This window comes from Mastigoproctus giganteus, chromosome 13 (genome assembly GCF_048544385.1).
Source record: "Mastigoproctus giganteus isolate SK-2022 chromosome 13, ASM4854438v1, whole genome shotgun sequence".
Classification (NCBI taxonomy): Eukaryota; Metazoa; Arthropoda; class Arachnida; order Uropygi; family Thelyphonidae; genus Mastigoproctus; species Mastigoproctus giganteus.
The window spans coordinates 94,096,729-94,120,279 of NC_143587.1; the positions used below are offsets into that span (position 1 = coordinate 94,096,729).

Below are 23,551 nucleotides of genomic sequence, written 5' to 3' on the forward strand. Positions count from 1 at the left end.
ACTGTTTGATATTTTTTTAATAATGTTTAACCCTTTGTTGGATGCAGCAGCAAAACGAACACAGTTGGTTGTAATGTATCTCTCAGATACATACTAGGTTTCATATTGAAAAATTAAAGATTATGTTTAAAAATCACCCTAGTTTATTCATAAATAACATAAAATAGTTTCAAATGTTTATAAATTAAGGAATTTTTATTTTTACATAAATTTTTTTATATAAAAAATTATTTTTTGTCTTCTTGTTCATGGAATATTGCTTTTTTAGAGCATGATGCACAAATCATTTCTGTTTGCTCTAAGCAGAGGTATTGCTTTCAATTTATGCAAGAATACCTTGTCATTCTGGTTCTCTTTGTTGCTTGCCAACAATTAGTGCACCGCTTAAGATTGCTCTCCTGTTCTGCACTTGTAGAAGGATCAGTACTCTGTAACCTTGGTTGAAGGGAAGTTACACCTCGAGGGACCTGGCTCCTCCGTGAAGTTCCTCAGCCACTAATTCCGCAGAAGGTTGCTTGAAGGAGAGTCTGTGGCTCTTTACGTCTTTTTAATTTCCCATGTAGGTCACTTGTGATTCTGCTAATGTTTAGCATGGTGTAGAATATCACCACCAGCCAACACTGACAAGCTTGCACCACATTGTAAGTCGCAAACATCTGATCCATGATATCTACTCCAGACTTCGTTGCATTATAAAACGTTACAATTTCTGGTTTCAGCTAATCACTTGTTTCACAGTCAATGGCATCATCAAAATGCAAGGAGGAAACCAAGATGAAAATTTTCGATTTCTTTGGTACATAAGAAGCAATTGTTGCCTCTTCCCTAAAGCCAAACAAACTCAATTTTTCAGGTTGGTTCTTGGCTGACACAAATTCGACTGAGAGTTGCGGTTTGTTCTTTTTTATCATTCCAGCGTAAGAGTTTCCTTTTTCTGAGTTCCAAGTTCCAAAACTAATTTGACATCCGTAAACCAATTATCTGCCGTAATGTATGGATAGGTTCTACCACTCTTTTGACAACATCAGCTGGTCTATTGCTGATTTGGTACAGACCTTTGGGTTATTTCAAGATTGTAAGAGCACAGCACCCTAGCATCTAATAAGGCACATACTGTTTGAAACTTCATTTTCCTATGAAGGCCTCTAATTTCTCATCAATAGTTACATTCTGACCTGGAGAGTAACACGTCTTGTGGTTTTCCACAAATTCAGTGAAAATCTCTCTTATGGGGGTCTTGTTTTCTTCTATAATCCCTGGTGTCTCAATCATCGAATCTTATACACCTGATGAGGAACTTCGAAGCGTCTCCGGTTCATTAACAGTGAAATTTTTCAACATTTCTGTCAGTTCCACATAACTCTTCCAATCTTTGTTTGTTACTCTGAAGTGCTCCAGCTAAATAAAGAAGGCCAATGAAAGCCTTTCTCTCAATTTTGTCTGTAAATTTGGCATCTCTTTCTCTGCTGTAGTTTGAGTGAACAGTTTGAATATACTGATTTGTGTATTCAACAATTTCATCTAAAATTTTGTCTATAAATAAGGCAGTTCCATGCTTCAAGAGGGTGTGCTGGCATTTCTTGCATGACTCCAGGTAACTTTGTTAGATTTTGAGATCTGCAGCGAATTTTTGTTGATCTTTTACTTTCCTCCACTTTATCAGTTTATCCTTTCCTATGAAAAACTGTCAGTGACATCCCGTTCGTTGCAACTTTCCTCCTCTGATGTAGCATCTTGTGCACTCTCTGAGTTGTCTTCTCTTGTTTCAACGTAATCCTCAATGCTTTCTTCATTTACTTCCTCAGAAAACAGCAGAGCACAAATAATTTCGGCATCACTTGCATTAATTGGGTCTAAGCAATCCATCCTAGCCATCAAAAGCAACACAGCACCACTTATGGACAGTTGCACTGTATTTCACAGATACAAACAGCAGACTGAATTAAAACTAAAAGCTTGGGAACAAATCAATTCCAATGGCTTCCAAGAGGCAATAAATTAAGCTACTGAGAAGTACACATGCATTTCTACATCTTGTTCCAAGAAATAAAGAATGATATGATGTATGTATGTGAGAGATACATAGCGACCAACGAAAGGTTAATGTTACTTATTCTCAGCAGAGAATAAGTAACATTAGTCTTCTCAGGTGTCATGAAGGCATTCGCAATATTGAGATATAACAAAGAATTTCTATATTTAAAAAACATTAAGTGGGGAAATGTCATTATAATAATAAACTGTGTATTCTTTATCACATACTTCTAATGCGGGAAAGCTTTTTACCAGGGAAAATAATACATTACAATATAGAGTTGAAATTGGGAATTAAGAAACCAAACCTAGTATAGGGGAAAACTTCTTATGCTGGAATTCCTTATCTGGGTTCTACTGTATTCTTTTTTGTTTAACATTATCCTTGTTACTAAAGATATTATTCGAGCACACTTTTTAAGTGCACTATTTTCTGTTTCTTGCATTTTATCTCAGAAAATGCTATATGGTGTATTAAATAGGTAATTCTTCAGTGGGGCAAAGACAATTTAGTTGATTTCAATCCTTCTAAAACTCAGTCTTGTTTTATATCTCACAAAAAGGATTCTTCTGCTCCTATGCTTATCTTTGGTGACACTCCAATTTCTAGGCAAAACGATATACCTCTTTTGGGGATTACCCTGACTTCTAATCTCTCTTGGCACAAGCACATTAGAAATATTGCTTCCTCTGCATCTAAAAAAACTTGGTTTTCTTTTCGCTTTCAGCATTAATTTTCTTCCAAATAGCTGCTCACTCTGTATAAATCGCAAATCTGCCCTACCATGGAATATTGTTCTCACATTTGGGGTGGTGCCCCCAAAACCTCTCTCAGGCTTCTTGATTCCATTCAGAAGACGGCAGTTAAGTTAATTAATGATTCATCTCTAACAGAGTCTCTGCACTCACTGTCTCATAGACGTACTGTGTTTCTGCTGCATGCCTCTTCTACAGATATTTCCATGGGCACTGTTCTTTTGAATTGGCTTCTATAATTCCCACTCTCTCCTTCAAAACAGTCCGAACACGTGCAGCCACTAGCCAACATCCATTTACTGTCCAACTTCAAATTCATAGAACCAACTTTTCATCTTCCTCATTTATTCATTCAACTGCCATTTTTTGTAACAACCTTCCTTCATACGTATTTCCTGAAAATTACAGTCTACAGAAGTTCAAGTCCAATATCAACAAATATCTTCTTTCGTCTTCTCAACCTCCAACCCAAGCACGGTACTAAGTACCGTGCTTGGGTTAAACTATAGGAAAGAAGATATTATGTAAACCCCAAACACCTCTCGTGTTTGAAAAAAAAAAAAAAAAAAAACCAATGTGCCTCTTGGCATGCAAAAAAAAAAACAAGAACAAAGAGGGTTAAAAGTAAAGACTATACTGTTTTCCTTAGGTATGATTTAATAACAATAAGAGAAAAACATTTTTTGGAAACATAATGAAAACTCCATACAAGCAAATGTTTTGGTATTTTTTTTCCAGAACTGATTCAATCAACAGATATTTAAACGAAACCTCTAATCAACAAAGTTAGCAGAGAATGATTTGTCCCTACCGTAAGGAAAGTTTGAAGAATATGCCAAGTTACATGTTTTTATTCAGATTATCTTTTTAAAAATGAAATATGCATTATATATTCATTTTCCAAAAATCCTCTTTCTTATGATAACTTTAACTATGTCAGAATAAAATAAAATAAAATTAAAATTACAGTATTTTTTTTTAGTAAGTTTCATACTTCTCTGTATTTCTGTAGATACAGTTTTAATGGCTCTACATAGTTATCAAAACCTAATGTAGACATGGCAAAAAGAATGTCTTCACCATTAATGGTTTTTCTTTTTTCTTGATGACAACGATCACTTGCTCTAATATACAGTTAAGAAAAAACCAAAACAGCAAATTTTTATAAATTTACAAGATATGTAAAAATTACAAGCTTTTAAATGATTAAAGCAAAAATTATGAACAAAGAAGCAATGTCAATTACAAACAACTAGTAAAAAAATTTTTTCCATGAATTCTTCAATCTTTATTTACAGCCTCACAAAAGCTACTTTATATTTTTTGGCTTTTTTCACACTCAGAAGGGTCTACAAGATTTATCATGATACATAAACTTTAATAATACTACCAATCAAGGCTTAACAGATAGGACTGCCACAGCACGTTACTACTTTAGGTTACTCTAGAGCTATGAGGCTGTGCAGTACTAGTTCTTTGTTTCACAACCTCTTCTCTGTATCTTGCAAGGATAGGTACAACTTTCAATAAAGGCACAACAGTACAAAGAGCTCTTAGCTCTTCTAAACTACAGATACAGTACAATAAGCTCTATAGGCTAGAAGATTCTTCTAAACTATTGACAGTTATTATTTTAAGAAACAACTTTTATTGGTTGAAGGAATGTAGCAAAGAATAACAGCCCAACCATATCTGGCTTTCATTATGGTAGTGTAAAAATTAAAATTACCTGCAAAGCATTTCATAATTAATTTCTTATTTAACACTGATATAGCCAACTTCATTTTTTTCAGTAATCAGGAAAAAAATATATTCAAAACTGTTCATTTGTGAAAAATCGTTCATCTCATGGGGCTTGGTGTCTATGCACAACTTAAAGCTATGCATGATAGCTTTAAGTTGTGCGTGGCTCAGTAATTTACAGTAATTTGTTTTTTTTAAGTTGCGCTGCTTCAGTATTAACCATTTTGTGGTAATAGATCCAAACAAGACTATTAAATGAGTTTAAAAAATTCATGCCAATGTTGCTATATTGATTTAATGTGACATTATCAATTCTGTTCAAGTTAGATAAAACTGTTTTGTCAGCTACAAGTTAAAAGCATAGAAAAGCATTAATCATTTGCAGTCAGAACATATTTTGTTAAAATGTTACAAGAAAAGTGGAAGCAACACAAACAATTTTACAAACATGACCTGTCAAAATGAAAAATTAAGTATTATACAGGAAAATGAAACTAGTAATGGAAAACTGGAATAGTAAAATATTAAGATTGTGAAAATAACATGGATTTGGAATGAGAAAGTATTTCCATTTCCATTGTAAAACTACAAAATAAATAGCAGTCTCGATTTTATTTGAACAAAGGTTTGATTTGATTTTGGTTTTTATGGAACAAGGGCGACTGAAGCCACAATGCATCAAGTCCAGTTGAACAAAGATGGTACATGTTCTTTGCAGATGTCATTAAGGTGATCTTAATAGTCTAAGGCAGGGTTGGCCAACAAGTCTATCGCGGCTTTAATTTCAGTCGATCACTATGAATTTTAAATATATATAAAAAATTGATTAGTCAAAATCTAAATATTATTATTATTATGCACCCCACTGCATAAGCTTATTACAAATCCACTGAACTACGTGACTACTCTTGTCGCCACGCAGCCGCTGGACTTGTCTAGTGAAAATTCACGCAGTTACATTGTTGAGAGCATCGTATATATGTCGATTTCTTATTTAGCTTACTTAATATTAATAACTGGACAGTACTCATATGTTAATTTAATACCCTTTGATTTAAAATGAATACTACGAAATAGAGTAAAATGTATCATTTTCATCAAGAGTAGGAACTAGAATACTTTTTTGTAATGTTGTTGTTTGATTTGCAATGCTTCCATGGCTATACCCAAAAAAAGGAAATTTAGAAAGGCACTTCAACGCACTCCATGGTAAATACCAAATCTGATTATCCGCCTAATAGTGACCTCAGAAATAATAAATTAAAAGAATTTAAATCCAGATTATTCGCAACAACAAAATTTCTTCATTTACAATCTAAAGCAGTAACTGCAGCATCATTTGAAGTAAGCCGTCTTGCAAAAAAATGCAAACCATTCATCAAAGACGCATTTTGAAAAATAACAGATTCTCTTTTTGAAAATTTCAAGAACAAAAATGAAATTAAAAATGCTCTTTAAGATCTGCAATTATCTCGAAATACTGTGATGCGACGCATCAAAAAAAATAGTAAAGATGTGAGGGAACAATTGCGTGCTCATATTGCTAATTGTGTGTCATTTTCTTTACAACTGGATGAATCTACAAACGTCAGTGAAACAGCTCAATTGCTCGTTTTTATTCGTATGGTGTTTGATGATTCTGCCACTAGAGAAGAACTGCTGGGTGTGGTTTCGTTAAAAGAAAGAACTGGAGGTCTTGATATATTTAATGCATTCAAAAATTTTATTGAACAACTTAAATTGCCACTATTTAAGCTCGTATCGATAACAACAGATGAAGCTAAAGCAATAGCAGGGCATCTTAATGAATTCATCGCATTGTGCCAAATGAATTCCCAGATTTTGTGAGTTAATACTATATCATCCACCATCAAGTGTTAACCAGCAAAAGATTAAATACTTATATTTAATGCTCTGCCCATAACACTAAAAGTGTTATGTACATAGCAAATCATGAATTCCATCAAGAGCACAATCTCTTCAAAGGAGACTTTTCAAAATGCAACTCGATGAAAATGAATGAGATCTGATATTACACACAGATGTGAGGTGGCTGAGTCAGAGCAAGTTTCTACAGAGATTTCGAAATTTGCTGAAATTAAAAAAATTTTTTGATCAAAGGGAAGATGATTATCAGCAGCAAAAAATATGGAGTGGTTGTGTGATCTGTTTTTTTTTTTTTAGCAGATTCCACCGGTAAATAAAGTGATATGAATTTGGAATTACAAGGAAAAAAATAAAAATGTGGGTGACATGATTAGTAGTATTTCTGCATATAAATATCAATTTTCGCAATGGCTAAAGATCTCAAAGAAAAAAAAATTCGATCATTTTGCAAATATTAAGATCGTCTGCAAAAATATCCTGTTTTTGAATTTAATAGTGAGAAATGTTTCTGAAATTGAGAAAGCTGATGATTTTAAAACCAGATTCAGTGATTTTAAAACAATTGAAGAAATTGTTCAATATATTTCTTATCCATTTAACGTCGACTTAGATATGAAACAAATTGCAGAAAAAAAATCTGAGATTTTTCACTTGAAAATGAAATTATTACATTGCTAAACGATATCTTCTTAAAAGCCAGATCATCAGAAAAAGACTTTTGAAGATATGTTTGCCGAGAAAAGTACCCAAATGTAAAAAAATGAATTGAACTTTTAAATTTCTGTTTTGGTTCCACATCTCTATGTGAATCAGCCTTTTGGTATTTGAAACAAACAAAAACGAAGAATCGCTCTAGTCTTACAGACTTGCATACAGAAGATTCTTATCACAGTATATCCCCAATTTTGAAAACTTGGCAGATGACATGAAGACACAAACTTCACATAAATTAAAAATTTAAATACGTGTAAATTTAAAATAAGAATTCTGAATTGTATTTAATTTTAAAATTTATAAACAACAATTTTCAGTATGTGTTGATTAACTTTTTTAACCATGTGCAATGAAATTCTTGAGATGGTAAATTGTGGCATATTTTGAAGAAAAAAGTAGATCGCATCACAAATTAAGTTGGTCACCCCTGATCTAGGGGAACTGAGTTGGGGGGGGGAGAAAACAGGAAATATAGATATGCATTTTTGTAATGATATGAGTCAAAGTAGCACTTGAACACACCAATGGTTCTTTAATAAGATTACAAAAGTCAGGTACTTCCAACATTGGTTGTTGTTGTTGTTTTGTTGTTTAATGGCACAGGGGCTGCTAAGGCCATATTGTGCCTGTCCAAATTGGAAAAATGTTGTCAATATGTAAAGTCAGTGTGACGAGCTTAAATAACTTTAAGGGATGTGCCAAAATAGTAAAAAACACAAAAATACTTGATATGAACTGTCTACATCAATGTTAGGGATACTGTCAATAAAATGAGTGCATTTGAACTACTGTTTAACAACATAATGGAGCCAATGGAAACTGGGTATCACCCAGAAATAAGGGATAATGACTCTGATATGTACAAAGCATTTGGAAAGGACAGACAGGAAAGAAGGGACAGGTGATCACATTAATCATCAAAAGCAGCCTGTGAGCAATATGACATTCCAGATTCAAAACTAACAGCACAGCAGCATCGTCTGTATAAGTGAGGTAGGAGGAAGCAAGGAAAAAATAATAGGGGTTATTCTCCCCAGAAGCTTGAACAATATGAGCCTTATTATAGATTTCAACCTGCTCAATGATTGGCACAGCAGTCAGTAGGGAAACTCATTATTGAGGATATAAAATTTTTAAATTAACAAGATGAAAGTTATCTATACCAGCATGTCAGAAAAAATAGTTGGTGCAAGAATATTTTAACCTAATCATAACCTGTGATACTGTTATTATTTTAAGGTTGAAAGTACAAGACCCTTTAGTGGGAAGTGATTGTGGAGTGCTTAGGTGGATGATAACAAGTGAGGCCTCTGTTGTACCAGTATCAACTTAAAAGATGATGCAGACAAGATACCAGATAGTTTAATATATGGAAAAAAACCTTGTGTAATCTACCTGATAAACTACTATTAGTGTCACTTACGTTAGACAAAGGAATAATTGGAAATAATTTTTGTTACTGATGTAAGGAATGTGCCAATCTCAAATTAAAACGATGCATTATTGAATTAATTTGAGTCATTGAAGAAATGAGTGCACACCCTAGAGACAAATCAAACTGACAACTCATCAGGGACTTGGGTATCTCATGACTGCCAAGTGATGCACCTCAGAACAGAATAGTCAAGTGCATACTGTTCTAGTTTTTGATTTAGTTTCACTGGGATTTGATTTGTTTTTGATTTTTGTGGCGCAAAAACCGCAAGGTTATAGTTTCACTGGGAGAATGTATCGTCAGAGAAAGAGAACATTTTTTTTGTAATAAAGATAGGTGGATTAGAAATAGTGTTTTCCAGGAGAAACAATTGATGATGTTACCAACAGATTGTCAGATTTTAAGGTGGGTACAGAGAGAACATTATTATTCATGTGGGGGCCTAATGATATTAAACAAACATGGCTTGATGATTAGCTAGATAAATATAGACCACACTGAAATATTGCCACAATTTAGGTCAGAATGAGCATGCCTGCAATTCTGCTCACATATGACAGGAAGGATTATGTGCTGAAAGCCTTTTGGATTAACTTATGCAAAGTTCTGCAAATTTTTACCAGCATGGCCTACAATTGTAGAAAGAAGGAATCTATTTTGCTGAGTAGAGATTCACTTGAACAAAGGTGGTGCAACGGTTTTTCCAGTATCATTGAGGATACCACTTGTTAGGATGGGACAAGGGTAATACAAATGTGTTTATCTGATATGGGTCAAAATGATGCTTGCACACATTTCAAGAGTTTTTGTGACAAGAGCTGATATTGGTAAGATGTTCTCAGGGTAGAAATATTTTAAATGTGCAGAAAGCTAAAGCTAGGGAAATATGCATAAATAAATTCAAGGGGTGTGTCAGGTAGTAAACTATATAAGAATACCTAGCCTCAACTGTGTCTACAATGGCAGGAGTGTTGTCACTAAAATGAACAAATTCAAATTCCTGGTTAGGACAACTAATGCTGACATAATAGAGCTAATGGAAATGTGCTGCCACCCAGAAATGACGAGTTTCACTATGTTAGGTACAATGTATTTAGGAATATATTTATTAAACTTTGTCTAACAAATTACTCACTGCTTATGAATCTATTGTAGTGAAGTGTTATTCTTCAAAATTTCCACCGATTTTAAACACATACTCCAGTAGATCTCTCTCTCTCTCTCTCAATGTTTTTCCCACAATTAGTGAACAATATGCACTCCACTAGTGAAAGGAAATGCTTGACTCAACATGTCAGTAGAGCCTTTCCAACTGAGTGAAAACTAGGCTATTGGCAGTGATTTTTATTTTTATGATTTTAGTTGATGAATTAGGATATTCAAGTGGATGCATCCTTTGTTGCCTTAATAAGTAATTTATTTTCATTTCAATGTTATTATTTTTTATGCATTTCCCTTGAGTTTCCAGCATATTTAAATGCACATAAAAGTCATAAGGTGAGTTCAGGATTTTCCAATTAAGCTGCAATTTTATTAGCCCTATTGTTAACTGCACTTGAGGCATATTGCCATAAATAAATAAGTAATAGTTTCCTTTTTAAGTAAACTAAATTTAAAATGTCTAAAAAACTTGAAATGCAGTTCGTCAAACTGTACAGATAGCACCCATGCCTACAGAAAACTGCTGTCTGGAAATATTCATAAAACTACTTATCCAACAACCAACTAACATTCGAAGAAATGCCAATAACTCATTTCGGTTATTCTTAAAGCAACTGTATTCATAGGGTTACCACGCATCCAGGATTTTCCTGGACATGTTCAGTGATGTCTGTGTAAAATTTCCAACATTTAGGGTTACACACACATCACACCAAGACCAGAGTGTATCTGAGTTTGATGTATGCTGCCAATGCATGGCCCATTGCTTGCTTCTCTGGCTATGGTAGTAGTCGAGGTATTTATGCCGTCTTGTTTTAACGCATATACTGACTGATGTTGATGTTTATCATTTATTTAAGCTTCTTCAAGTCATTTAAAACTGGTATGTCGTTCTACTTAACCATGACACTCTGAACCACTTTGAACATTTTTAATAGTTTTTCATGGTTAAAAAAAATGACGTACAATGTTGTGCTGCATACTTTTTATTATTATTATTAACACTCATTTCCAAATACCATACAAAACTGTGCCAGTTTTTACAACTGGCATGTGAACTTTCAAGAAAGCTGAAGATCCACACACCAAATCAAATCCACAGATAAATCCCCTTGCATTTCTTGTATATAGTGGTGGTAGTTGGATAATTTCCAGGGTCATAGTCAGTTTCTGATTAAAGCAATAATGGTTAAACAGCAGATAAAAGTACTGTCTGCTTTTTTTTTTTTTATTCATTTTACCCTTTAATGGTAAAAAAATACACTCAACAAAAAATTATTGTTATCAGCTTATCAAGCAAATTGTATCAAATAGGAAAATAAATAGCATTAGCATTAGTAGAAGCATATGATGCAAGAAAGCATGCAAATACAGCATCAGCCAAAAAAATAATAAAATAAATAAAAAATAACTTCCCATTTTACCCATCCATTTGCTCCAAAAGTTTGTCTAGTTCTTCCTTGAATTTATTTAAGCTATCAACTTCCACAATGATAGATGGAAGTTTGTCAAACCTTATACACCTTAATCAGATCGCTTCGCAGGAGCCTAATCTCCAGATTGCTGCAATTTGCAGAACTTAAGCTTTTCTTGGTAAGAGCAATCCTATATATATATATATATTTATTATATATTTATTATATATTATTATACTTCATATGATTAATTAAATAATGCCCAGTTCAGAATCATATATACACAAAAATCTGATTTCTTGAATTAGAAATATATAAGAAATTCATTAATTTGCTGTAAGGATACTCGCTAGTAATAAAGCTGACAAATTCAGAAACACATTCCTGTACACACTCCTTAGCATCTTTAGCAATCTGGAAAAAATAACAAACAATAAATAAAAAAATATATAGTTTCTTTTTCAAGAGAAACATGCTGCATTCTACAAGAGAAAAAGGTAAAGAAAGATTACACAAAAACATTTTTTTTTAGAAATTGAAAAAGATAAATACTTTAAAATTGCTGAATATAGAGAAATGACAAAGATAAAAATGAATAAGTGTGGTAGAGCTAGAGAAGGTTGTTTAAAAAAGTTGACAAATAAATAAAATTGCATGCAAATTGTGAAAACTATGTGGGATCAAGATGCAAAAAACTGATGAGAAAAGAGCAGAGTGGATTAAATTGTTAAATCAAATATGAAAAGAGAAAACATTCCAATATTCTAGTGCAGTACCCTGTAAACACAGAGGTAACACAACTGTTTCTACGATGTGGAGTACAAACTATTTAGATACCAGATTAATGGAACACTTACTGAATATGGGAAAGAATACAGATTATGAAAGACTGATGTAAGTGATAATTATTAACATGGTTAAACTTGGAATGGCACAAAAAGGACACCACAGATGCCATTAAATGCAGAAAAGTTAACAAGGCTTTAATGTGATTGAATAAAGAATACGATAAAAATAAAATACATAAAGATTTGAAAGAATATATATATATATATAAAGAGGAAGTAGCTGAAATATAACATCAAATGAAATGTCAACTAACTATAAAGAAATGCCATCCGGATAGTGATACTCAACCAAGAATAAGTAACAACAGACTTCTCTACTTGGGAAGTGTTAAGTTATTCAGCGTATAAGAGATAGGTAACTCATGAAGAATTTTACAACATGAGATATGATTTAATAATTAATAATGATGTTTTATATTTTAGCAGCATGTAGAACTGCAAGTGCTTGTATGTTAAATTTTTGTAGTTTGAGTGTTATAGCCCAAAAATTTTGAGTATCAAGGGAAGAGGCAACCATTTTTAAGAACAGACATGGAAAAGAGATAAAGGTGGACTGCACTCACTAAATATGTCAGATATTTAGAAAGTAGCTTTGTTAAAAATGTCATTCGGGAACACCTGCAGTACTCAGTGTTGTCAACCAAATTGCCAAACCTTTTTCTAAGGAGTAATGATGTTGGTATGAAAAATTTGAAGCTTGCAAAACTTCAAAGAAAAGAAATAGTACAATGGATCAAAAAAGTATTACTGACAGTGTCCCATATACACTAATTTTCTATAGACATGAATACAAATAACATATCTCATCAATTAGCAATCATATATAAAGTATGTAAGAGCTTATAATTTATAATTATGTTTATAATCCACTCTCACAGTACTATTTCTCTTTGCTGCTTATAAGATTCATCATATTAGTTGAGGAATATTATGCAAGAAAGCAAGCTAATACAGCACCAACCAAAAAAAACCCCTTCCCATTTCACCCATCCGGTCACTCCAAATGTTTGTCTAGTTTAGCCTTAAATTTATTTAAGCTATCAACTTCCACAAGAACAGATGGAAGTCTGTTCCAGCAATCAACTACCTGCTGGCTAAAGGCAAACCTCCACACATCAATTCTACAACTGTCTTTCCTCAATTTGAATCTATGGCCCCCTCAGGTTCTTAGTATACGAAAGTGAAAGTATCCCATCAGCATTGAGCCTGCTCAAACCATTCAAGGCCTTATACACCTCAATCAGATCACCTTGCAGGTACCTAGTCTTCAGATGCTGCAACTTGCAGAATTTAAGCCTCTCCTGATAAGAGAACCCCTTTGTTCTTCTCACCAATCCTGTTGCCCTTTTCTGTACTCATTCTAGCAACTCTACATCCTTCCTAAATTGAGGCCTCCAGACCTGTACAAAGTACTCAAGATGTAGCCCGACAATTGCCTTATACAAAGGGATAATCACCTCCTTGTCTCTGCTAGCAAAATTCCTATATATCATTGAAAAAACTCCACAACCTGCTCTGTCAGCCCATCTGCACTGCACAGAGAACTTCATACTAACTGCACAATTAGCCCAGGTCTTTTTCATTCTCCACCTCCCTGAGTGTTGTACCACACAGTTGTACTACATTCAATGTTAAACTTCAGTTGCCACTTCTCAGCCCATTTGCCCAAATTATCTAGATCCAGTTGGAGTAGCCTACTGTCTTTACTGTCGTTAACAACCCTGCCAACCTTTGTATCATCTGCAAACTTGGACATTAAACCTGATATACCTTCATCAATATCATTGATAAATATACAAAACAACAATGGGCCCAACACCGAACCCTGGGAGAACTCCAATAATAACATTTGTTCACAAAGAGCAGTGTCCATTGATTACCACTCTCTGTTGTCTCCCACTCAACTATCCCTTTATCCACTGTACCAACTTACCCTTAATGCCATACCTCGCCAATTTGTACAGTAGTCTTTCATCTGCAACAGTATCAAAAGCTTTCCTGAAATCCAAGTATATGCTATCAAAATTATTATTTGCATCCAGTTCCTTTGTGACCACATTGTAGAATTCAATCAAATTGGTCAGACAAGACTTACCCTTAACAAACCCATGCTGAGTCTGAACTATTACTGCAGTCTTGTCTGGGTGATCTGTATCACCTCTTTAACCAGTGACTCCATTATTTTCCTCAGAACAGAAGTTAAACTAATAGGTCTATACTTATTTGTGTCACCCTTTGACCCCCTTTGTGAATAGGGGATACATCTGCACATATCCAGTCCATTATGGCTAAGGGTTTGCTAACATCCCTCACTGCTTCCTTCAATATAACTGGATAGATTCCATCCACCCCAGGTGCCTTGTTTATATTTAACTTCAACAATTTCTCCTCCACTTTGTTCTGAGTTATTACAAAATCACTTAGCTGCCTATTAGAGTTTAATAAACTTCTGGCATTCCCATCCTTATGTGTGAATGTAGATGCAAAATACTCATTCAGTTTATCCGCTACTTGAGCAGGATCATCAATAGTCGAACCATCTATGTTAAGTGGACCAATCTGATTTATCCCTTTCCTTCTAGAGTTTACATAAGTAAAGAACTCTTTGCTGTTTTTCTTTGCATCCTTTGCCAAAGATTTATGGTATTCTACCTTTGCCTGCCTAATCTCCTTTGTGACTTGATTAGAGACATATCTGCCACAGGCTTCTGTGTCGCCTGATAATTTATATGCATCCCATGCATTTTTCTTCTCTGCCACGAGCCTCATTAATTCATCTGACATCCATTTAGGCCTGAACCTTGAACAGTATTTCTTATTTCTTAGTTGGCATGAAAAGCCTAGTAGCCACCAAGATTAAACCCCCCGAAGGCTTCCCATTTAGAATTCACCATTGATAACATCAATTGATCCCACTGTATAGAATTTAAAAACTGTCTGAGACCACTGTAGTTACTTTTTACGAAAGCAAAAACCCTTCCTTTTACCCCTGATGGTAGTTACATCTTTAAGTAAATCCCACATCAGTACACTGTGATCACTGTCACCTAGTAGTTCCTTTATCTGCAAATTCTTAATGCATGAATAATCACTGCTGATAATCAGATCAAAAGTATTACTCCCTCTGGTTGCCACCTGAACATGTTGCTGTAGAAAACAATCCTCCATTAAATCCACAAAAGTCTTGCTAGCGTGTGGTGACCAACCCACAAGTTCCAGTCAATATCAGGAAAGTTAAAATCCCCATTACAAGACATTCTGATTTACTGGCCCATTCTATTTCTCTGCACAACTGTTCATTGTATTCAGAGTCATCAGGCCTATTACATATTCCTCTCATTTTCCCTTTCCCAGTGTTTGTCACACTAAACAGACTCAACATTGCACTGTCAGCCCATGTCAACTGGATGCACTTCCTTAGATTTTATGTGTTTCTTAACTAACAGCATAACCCCTCCTCCTTTCCTACCCTGTCAATCCTTTCTGTACACATTGTATTCCCCAAATTCCAGTTCTGCACTGCTTATATCTGTGTGACACCAGTTTCTGATATCTCAACAATATCTGCCTCTGATTTCTTGATCAGAACTTCAAATTCATGAAAAGACAAAAACTAAGGTAGTTGAAACAGATGGGAAGAATGTTTCAGAAGTACAAAGAAAATACCTGGATGATTTATTTAAGGAGATGAAGAGGAGCAAAAGATTGAAATGGAGTCAACTTTGGATACTATCTCTATTAATGAGATAGAAAAGGTCATGAAAAATATTAAATATGGAAAGACAGCAGATCTAGATGAATCTATGCTAGTATCTAGAAGAGAATTAGAGGTATTATTGAATGTAATGTCAGGGAAAAAACAGTTGGGTTTTAGGTCAAACAGGGAAAGCCTGGATCAAATATTCACACCAAAACTAATTATAGAAGGCATAGGAACATGACAAGAACACGTATTTAGAATGTGCTTATCTTGAAAATAAAATACAATAATAAAAGTACAGCCACTTCCTGGCTTACGTAATACTCGACTTATGGAAATTCGACTCTATGTACGTTTTTGCCGGCCGGTACAAACTTAAAAAAAAAAAAAAAATTGTGGAAAAGTATTTTGTATCCCGTAGGAATAAATGGAGGTATCATGAAAATATCGTAATGTGAACCTAATAACGTGTTTTTCTTTTTGGTAATTTGTTCCAAGACCTCGGAAGTTGAAATTTTCCCTATATATAAACTATTTATCTCTCTAAAAGGTAATTTTTATTGGAAAGCAAATAAAATAGTATATTGGAAAGCAAATAAAAATGCTTGGGTAACTGCTGATTTATTTAAAGAATGGTTTCTAAATTTTGTGCCTGCTATGGAAAATTATTTAAAGCGGAAAAATCCAGATTTCAAAGTTTTATTACTATTGGATAATGCACCAGGCTATACAAAAGATTTAACTCATTCAAACGTTGAAGTAATGTTCCTATCACCTAATACAACTTCTTTAATTCAGCCATTAGATCAAGGCATTATATCTACCTTTAAAACTCATTACATCAGAAAATCGTTACAATGAATTTCAGAAAAAATTGATTCCCTAAATTGATTGATTTCCTAAAAAATTGATTTCCTACTGAAGTGACGGAGGCATGGAAACATTTTTCAATTGTGGACGGTAATGGAATCATAGCTTTATCACTCAAAGAAGTAAGTAAAACCGTCAACATTAAATGCATGTTGGAAAAATATATGGCCAGAGTCAGTTCATTCAGTAAATATGGTTGAACTGGCAGAAAACAGAATCGGTGTGATAGCAGAACTTGCTAAGTCGGTAGGAGGGGAAGGTTTGATGATATGACTACTAAAGACATTCAAGAAATACTGGTAGAAAAAGAGGCTGATGAAGTGGATTTGGTGGAAATGGCATCAGAGGTAAACCAAATCAATCTAGAGGATGACGGCGAAGATGAAAATTCTGAAATTCCAAATTTACACTAAAAAGCATATGGAAGGCCTAAACTTAGCCGAGCAATTAGAATCTTATTTTTTGAACGTAGATCCTTCAACTGAAAGGAGCACAAAGTTCAAAATGGAGCTTCAAAAATACTTAGCTCCCTTTAACGTGAGTTCACGAATATATTCAATAAAAACACTATGCAATGCTTGACATTACTTTTCATAACTTTAGTGACAACAGTATCAGGCTTTTTGACTGAGGGACAATGACAATTTTCCTGTGCTGACACATACCACTTTCACTTGGCAGTGAGAAATGGCAGTCGTTTAAGTAGCTATATAAACAGGTTTTATTGAAGTTTGCCCACATTTCATTTAGGTTAATCTGCACATGCAGATTAACCTAAATGAAATTTTCCTATACATTACATTGATTGCATGTTAATCTTTTAAGAAATTACTTTTCTTTCTCTTTGTAGCATGGCGTATGTAAAAGTTTAAAAAGGGAAGGGTTTTTACCCATTAGAGGCATGGTAGCAGGTTGCATCCTATTACATTAAACAAATTATATGTAAGCAAAAAATGAATATGCACAGAAACTAGTATGTGATCTGATTAACCATAATGAAAACAAAACTGCCAAAATGAAATGCTCCAAAAAAGTCAATTTATATTCATTTTTACTAAAAGTTAATTAACTGAAACACTGATATGTACAATGGTAGTCAATAAAAAAAAAAAAAACTCTGAATAAGCAAAAATTTGCAGTGAATTTCATTTTCCCAAATTATTAAAACTGGCTACACTGATCTCAGTAAAGTGGACACTTTCTTCTGACCCAATAGTGTCCACTTTAGAGAGGTTTCACTATACCTTCAGCATTTAAGTAACCTGTGTTCTTTCAAGGCAGAGAAATTTTAGATTATTCATTTTAGAGAAATGCAAATGTAAGGAACAAGCAAAAACACAAATATAAACAAGAGCTGCACTCTCCTTTTGAAGGTATTAATTCACTATGCAAGATCTGTGAGATTATTATTCGTTAAAAGAAACTGGATCAATTGCTCCTAAAAAGGGGCATGGCAATAAAGGATCCCATCTCAATACCTTACAGCAGTGAGAGCATCTTGAGAAAGCATAGTAATCTGTATGTCAAATTGACAGTGATTTTAGCCTGCACCTTTAAATCACAATTGCAAACATGTCTTTTCCTGTAATCTGGTGCTTTATTCCCTCAAGATGGTGCTTCAGAAATTTAAGATTATATCTCAACTCAGAAATGAAGAGCACACTGAGCCCCTATCGATCCTGGGTCCACCTGACATGTTGTCAGAACCAATTCAAAGCAGCCCTTTGGTGTATACAGATCAAGGGAACACTGGTCATGTATAAAGACTATTTGCACAAAGCCTTCTGTTGGTGGTATGCCTTGATGCCCTCCTGTAGATCCACCAAGTTCCAATTCAAATCTATGCAGGGTCTGTGATGCCTTTGCAGCTATGGCATCAACCAAATGGTTTCTTTCTGACATTTTCACAATTGTGACTATTTTGTAATCAATAGCAAGAAAAATAATACACAAAATGCAGAGATGTTGATATGTCAGACATTTTAAAAACGAGGTAAGGTGTTTTTATCTGGTTTGTACATTCTTAACACAGGTTGTACTTGATGCCAGACAACCTGTGTCAGACAGATTGTTTTCTTTCTTAAATGATGAATATTTTATTCTTAAAAATATGTTCACATTTTTGGTTTTTTTTATTAGCTTTTCAGCATCAGTGTTTAAAGTGTATATATATATATATATGGTACATAAGCAGCACTAATTACAATTTCTCAACAGTAATTTGAAAAAACAAATAAAAATTAGTCTAACTTATTAATTATTATATTGTCAGTTCAGTTTATTTCTCTTTCACAAAATGTAATAATCTATCTTTAATATATCTTTTTAAATAAGATTTCTGTTGCAAGAAAATTTAAGTCAGTGGTAGCTGTGCTGGACTTGACAGGTGTCATGCCAAATAACTGATCATGCATTATTATTGGCTCAAGGTTAATTGCTCAAATTTTCTATACCTTCCTAAATATAGATACAGATTTTACTTCAAAAATTTTGGAAACAAATAGTTGTTTACCCAGACAGTTGCCACTATTAAGTACACCTGCCCTTTTCATGAAATGAGCACTTCAGTAACAGCATCACATGTTCACACCATGCAATATAAAGCAGGTGGACAGACAGAGATGCTGCATGTGTGCAATTCATTGTGAGAATGGGAAAGACAAAAATTACTGAACACAGCATGGTAGGGATTTTATGTATGACTGTGTCTTGGGCGTATTGAGATTGGTCCAATAATCAAATAACATCCAACCAATAGCAATCCTGGAGTCAGAAACAGATTGCTGATGAAAGAAGCCAATGGAGGCTGACAAGACTTGTGGACTGCAGTCAGCCAAACAGCAACCCACTACAACAGTCATAACCAAAGAGGCATTTCAAAATGCAGAACTCATCATATCTTATCATGTGATACTGTAGCCAATAACCAATCTCAGTTGTTAACAGAAATATCCCAGCCTGTCAGCAAAAAAGATGGTTACAGTGGGCTCATGGGCACCAATACTGAACAATTAGAAAAATGAGAATCATCAGACCATTGCCTGTTCTGATGAATCCCAGTTCCAGTTGTTTCATGCTCATGGCAGGATCAGAATACAATTAAATCAGCAAGAGTCAATGGGTCCATCATGCCAGGTACCAACTATGAGGGCTAGTAATGGAGGTGTATTGCTGTGGAGAGAGTTTTTTTTGTGGTGCATGTTGGCCCTTGATACCATTGGGGCAACACTTGGATGGCATAGGTTATCTGGAAAGCCTCAGGCTTCCTTCCACCCTGTAACTAATAATAATAATTTTTTGCAATTTTCATCTGCCTTAAAAATTTTATTTTGTTTAAAAAAACTTAAAATTTTATATTTCCCATAAAAATATTACACTGAACAAGTTTCGAAATTCACTAATATTAATTTGCAAAAAAAAAGGTCAAGCATTGGTATATTATGAAAAAAAAACACCTGCCAGGTTCAATTGAACCACTTTTATTACAATTAGAGGCACAACCAGTGGTATCAAGTTAAAAATGCAGCTAGTGAGAAACTATTATGAGAGGTAGTATTACACTTACCTTGCCACTTTTTGGAATTGCATTTTTCATAATACGAGCAACATTTGCAATGGGCAGAAATCGATCCTAAGGAAGAAATGCACAATAAAATAAAATTTAATAAAAGATTCTAGTAACAGTTCAAAATAACTATTCAATTATAATGTTATTATAAACTATTCAATTATCATATACTTTTAGCTTTAGCATTAGAAGAGGCATAATAAAAGGTGATATTGTTGTTTACATTGGCACTATTTACAAGGTGTAGGAAATCTGTGGATTTAATTAACAAGAATAGGTCAATGTTGAAAAAAAGTTGAGTTAGGGTTAAATTTGAAAGTGTCTGCAATTCTGCCCAGACATGACAGAAGGGAGTATATGATGAGAGCCTTGTCAATCAATTCAGCCCTGGAGAGACTGTGCAAGGCTTATGATGTAGAATTTTTCTCAGCGTGGTCTGTGCTTGTTAACAGGAGATATTGCTTCTACAGGGATGGGATACACTTAAATAGAAAAGGTACAAGAATATTTGCTGATGCTATCGAGGCAATGTTAGGTGGGGATTCACAGACTAATAGATTAACAGTAGCCACATGCAGAAGTGGAAGTAATTCATGCACTGCTTCTATTGGAATGAGCAGCAACCTGGAAAGCAACTTGCTGGGAATTTCAGGAACTGCTGGGAGTCATGAAACAAGTAAATACATGGGCTGTTTTAGGGTAACTAAGAGTAAGAAAAGGTGCATGTATACTTGCATTGAACACCAATGCTACAAATATAGCAAATAAATTTGATGAATTTGAAGTGCTGGTCAAGACATCAAAGGCAGATATTGTTGAGATATCAGAGATGTGGTGTCACACAGATATAAGGAATGCAGAATTGACATTTGGGGAGTACAATGTGTACAGAAAGGACAGATGTGATAGGAAGGGAGGAGGGGTTATGCTGTTATAGTTAAGAAACAATCTAAGGAAGTGCACCCAGTTAACGTAGATGGACAGTGCAATGTTGAGTAAGTTTGGTGTGACATAAACACTGAATAAGCAAACATGAGAGTAGGAGTTTGTTATTAGCCTAATGACTTTGATGGGTACAATAACAACTATACAGAGAAATAGAGTGGGCAAGTAAATCAGAATGTCTTATAATGGGGGATTTTAACTTTCCAGATATTGACTGGAACTTGTGGATTTATTGAATGATTGTTTTCTACAGAAGCATGTTCAAGAGGCAACCAGAGGGAGAAATACTCTTGATCTGATTACCAGCAGTAATTACTCATGCAGTAAGAATACAGATAAAGGAATCACTAGGTGGCAGTGATCTTAGTGTGCTGATGTGGGATTTACTCAAAGATGTAACTACCATCGGGGTAAAGGGAAGGGTTTTAGCTTTCGTAAAGGTGACTATAGTGGCCTCAGAGATTTTTTAAATTCAATACAGTGGGACTAACTGATGATGTTACCAACAGCAAATTCTAAATGGGAATTAAATGAATTAATTTCAAGGGCAGTCAATTCAAGGAATTAATCTTGGAAGCTACAAGGCTTTTCATACCAACTAAGAAATACTGTTCAAGGTTTAGGCCCAAATGGATATCAGATGAACTAATGAGACTCGTTGCTGAGAAGAAAAATGTGTGGGATACATATAAGTTATCAGGCGATACAGAAGTCTATGGTAGATATAAGCTAATCTGTAATCAAGTCATAAAGGAGGTTAGGAAAGCGAAGTCAGATTACAAGTAACCTTTGGAAAAGAATGCAAAGAAAAACAGCAAAGACTTCTTTAATTATATATTAGGGGGCTTTGTCCCCTGCTTGCCCGCCCTCGCGCACACATTTCTACGTAAAATGTAGAGGTATACGGAGTAAGTCAAATATTTTTTTATGTAAAGGACACACCTGTCGAAATGCACTGGTCGATATCTAATCAGGAAATGACGTATGTAATTATTTATCTGTGCATTTGTAGCGCACGGCATTCTCAAAGTCAAATAAATATGACTGTAAAACTCCTTAAGTTTTTCCCCACAAAAAAAAGATTTTTTAAATTGAGAACTCGTTTTCCCTTTTTAAAACAGTGGGATGGAGGGATAAACACCCTACCTAAGCTAAGCTCCCCCCCTCCTCGATGACACAAAACAATCAGAAAAGGGAGTTGCCTTCACCTTTCAATTATCACTGTCTTCCTTGCTTTCATCTAAGTACCTGCTGGTGTATACTATACTGGACTTCAGCCAATATCACTATGTAATTATTTACATAAATCACTTAGGAAAAGGCCTTTTGCTTCAGGTTCCGTAATACACAAAGAATATTGTTGCATTCAAAAGAGCAGGACTAAAATATTTACAAAATACTAAACTAGAGTATTTACAAATATACAATATTCAATAATATACAAAAAACGTTACAATGGAACATCAAATGTTAGACAGTGAATCACGTGCACAAGGTTGGTGAATGTTATGGAGGCATTTGTCAATAATTAATGGCATTTATAGTGACGTAATTACCTCACCCTCCTCTCCCATTGGCTCGAATAAATATCACTAGGAGGAAACTTTTTTAATGTATAGATAGAAACTCTAAAAGGAAGGGGTTGAATCAGATTGGTCCGCTTGATATCGATGGTTTGACTGCAGAGGATCCTGCTCAGATAGCTGCCAAACTGAATGAGTATTTTGCCTCTACATTCACATGAGGAATTCTATAGGGAAGTGGAGAACAGAGGCTTATTAAACTCTAACAGGGAGCTCAATGATTTTGTAAAAACTGAGAGTAAAGTGGAGGAGAAATTGTTGAAGTTAAACATAAGAAAGGCACCTGGGGTGGATGAGATCTATCCAATTATGTTAAAGGAGGCAGCAAAGGAACTAAGCAAACCCTGAGCCATAATTATGAGAGCATTGTTGGACTCAGAGGAGGTCCTCAAGGACTGGAGATGTGTAAATGCATCTCCAATTCACAAAGGGGATCAAAGGGTGACACGATTAATTACAGACCTGTCAGTTTTTCTGTTCAGGAGACATAAATTAAGTTTGATTAAAGAAGCATTGCAGGACCATCTAGACAAGACTGCAGTAATAATTCGGACAGAGTATAGGCCTTTGCAGATGACATGATTTTCCTTGTAAAAGGTAACATGCAAGTGGTTGTAGAGCAAAGATCAAATGCCCCCCCCCCTCTTGCAGCTGCAGAAGTGGGCACAAATGCACATGCTCAAAACAACACCTGAAAAAAAAAAAAAAAAAAAAAAAAAACAAATACTTCTAAAAGGCAATTTGGACATAAGAAGACATCCACAAATTAAAATTAACACAACTACTATAAAAATATTTACAGAACTAAAATATCTTGGAGTGGTCTCTTAAATTAACTTTTTATTCCCATTTGATGAAGAAAGTGAGAAAGTATGCAGGTATGATTGCCAGG

The 23,551-nt window shown here is 34.5% G+C and overlaps 1 protein-coding gene across 4 annotated transcripts in view; it reads right to left on the minus strand.

Annotated features, from left to right (window-relative positions):
- Nf-YB (nuclear factor Y-box B) overlaps positions 1-23,551 on the minus strand; it is a 158,765-nt gene that overhangs the window by 61,745 nt on the left and 73,469 nt on the right. For all 4 annotated transcript variants that reach the window (XM_090387752.1, XM_090387753.1, XM_090387749.1 and 1 more), the window contains 3 exons: positions 20,129-20,194; positions 11,492-11,559; positions 3,785-3,914 (listed from right to left, as the gene is read on the minus strand). In XM_090387752.1, coding sequence (XP_090243878.1) covers positions 3,785-3,914; positions 11,492-11,559; positions 20,129-20,194 — 264 coding nt within the window. The remainder of the gene's footprint in view (positions 1-3,784; positions 3,915-11,491; positions 11,560-20,128; positions 20,195-23,551) is intronic.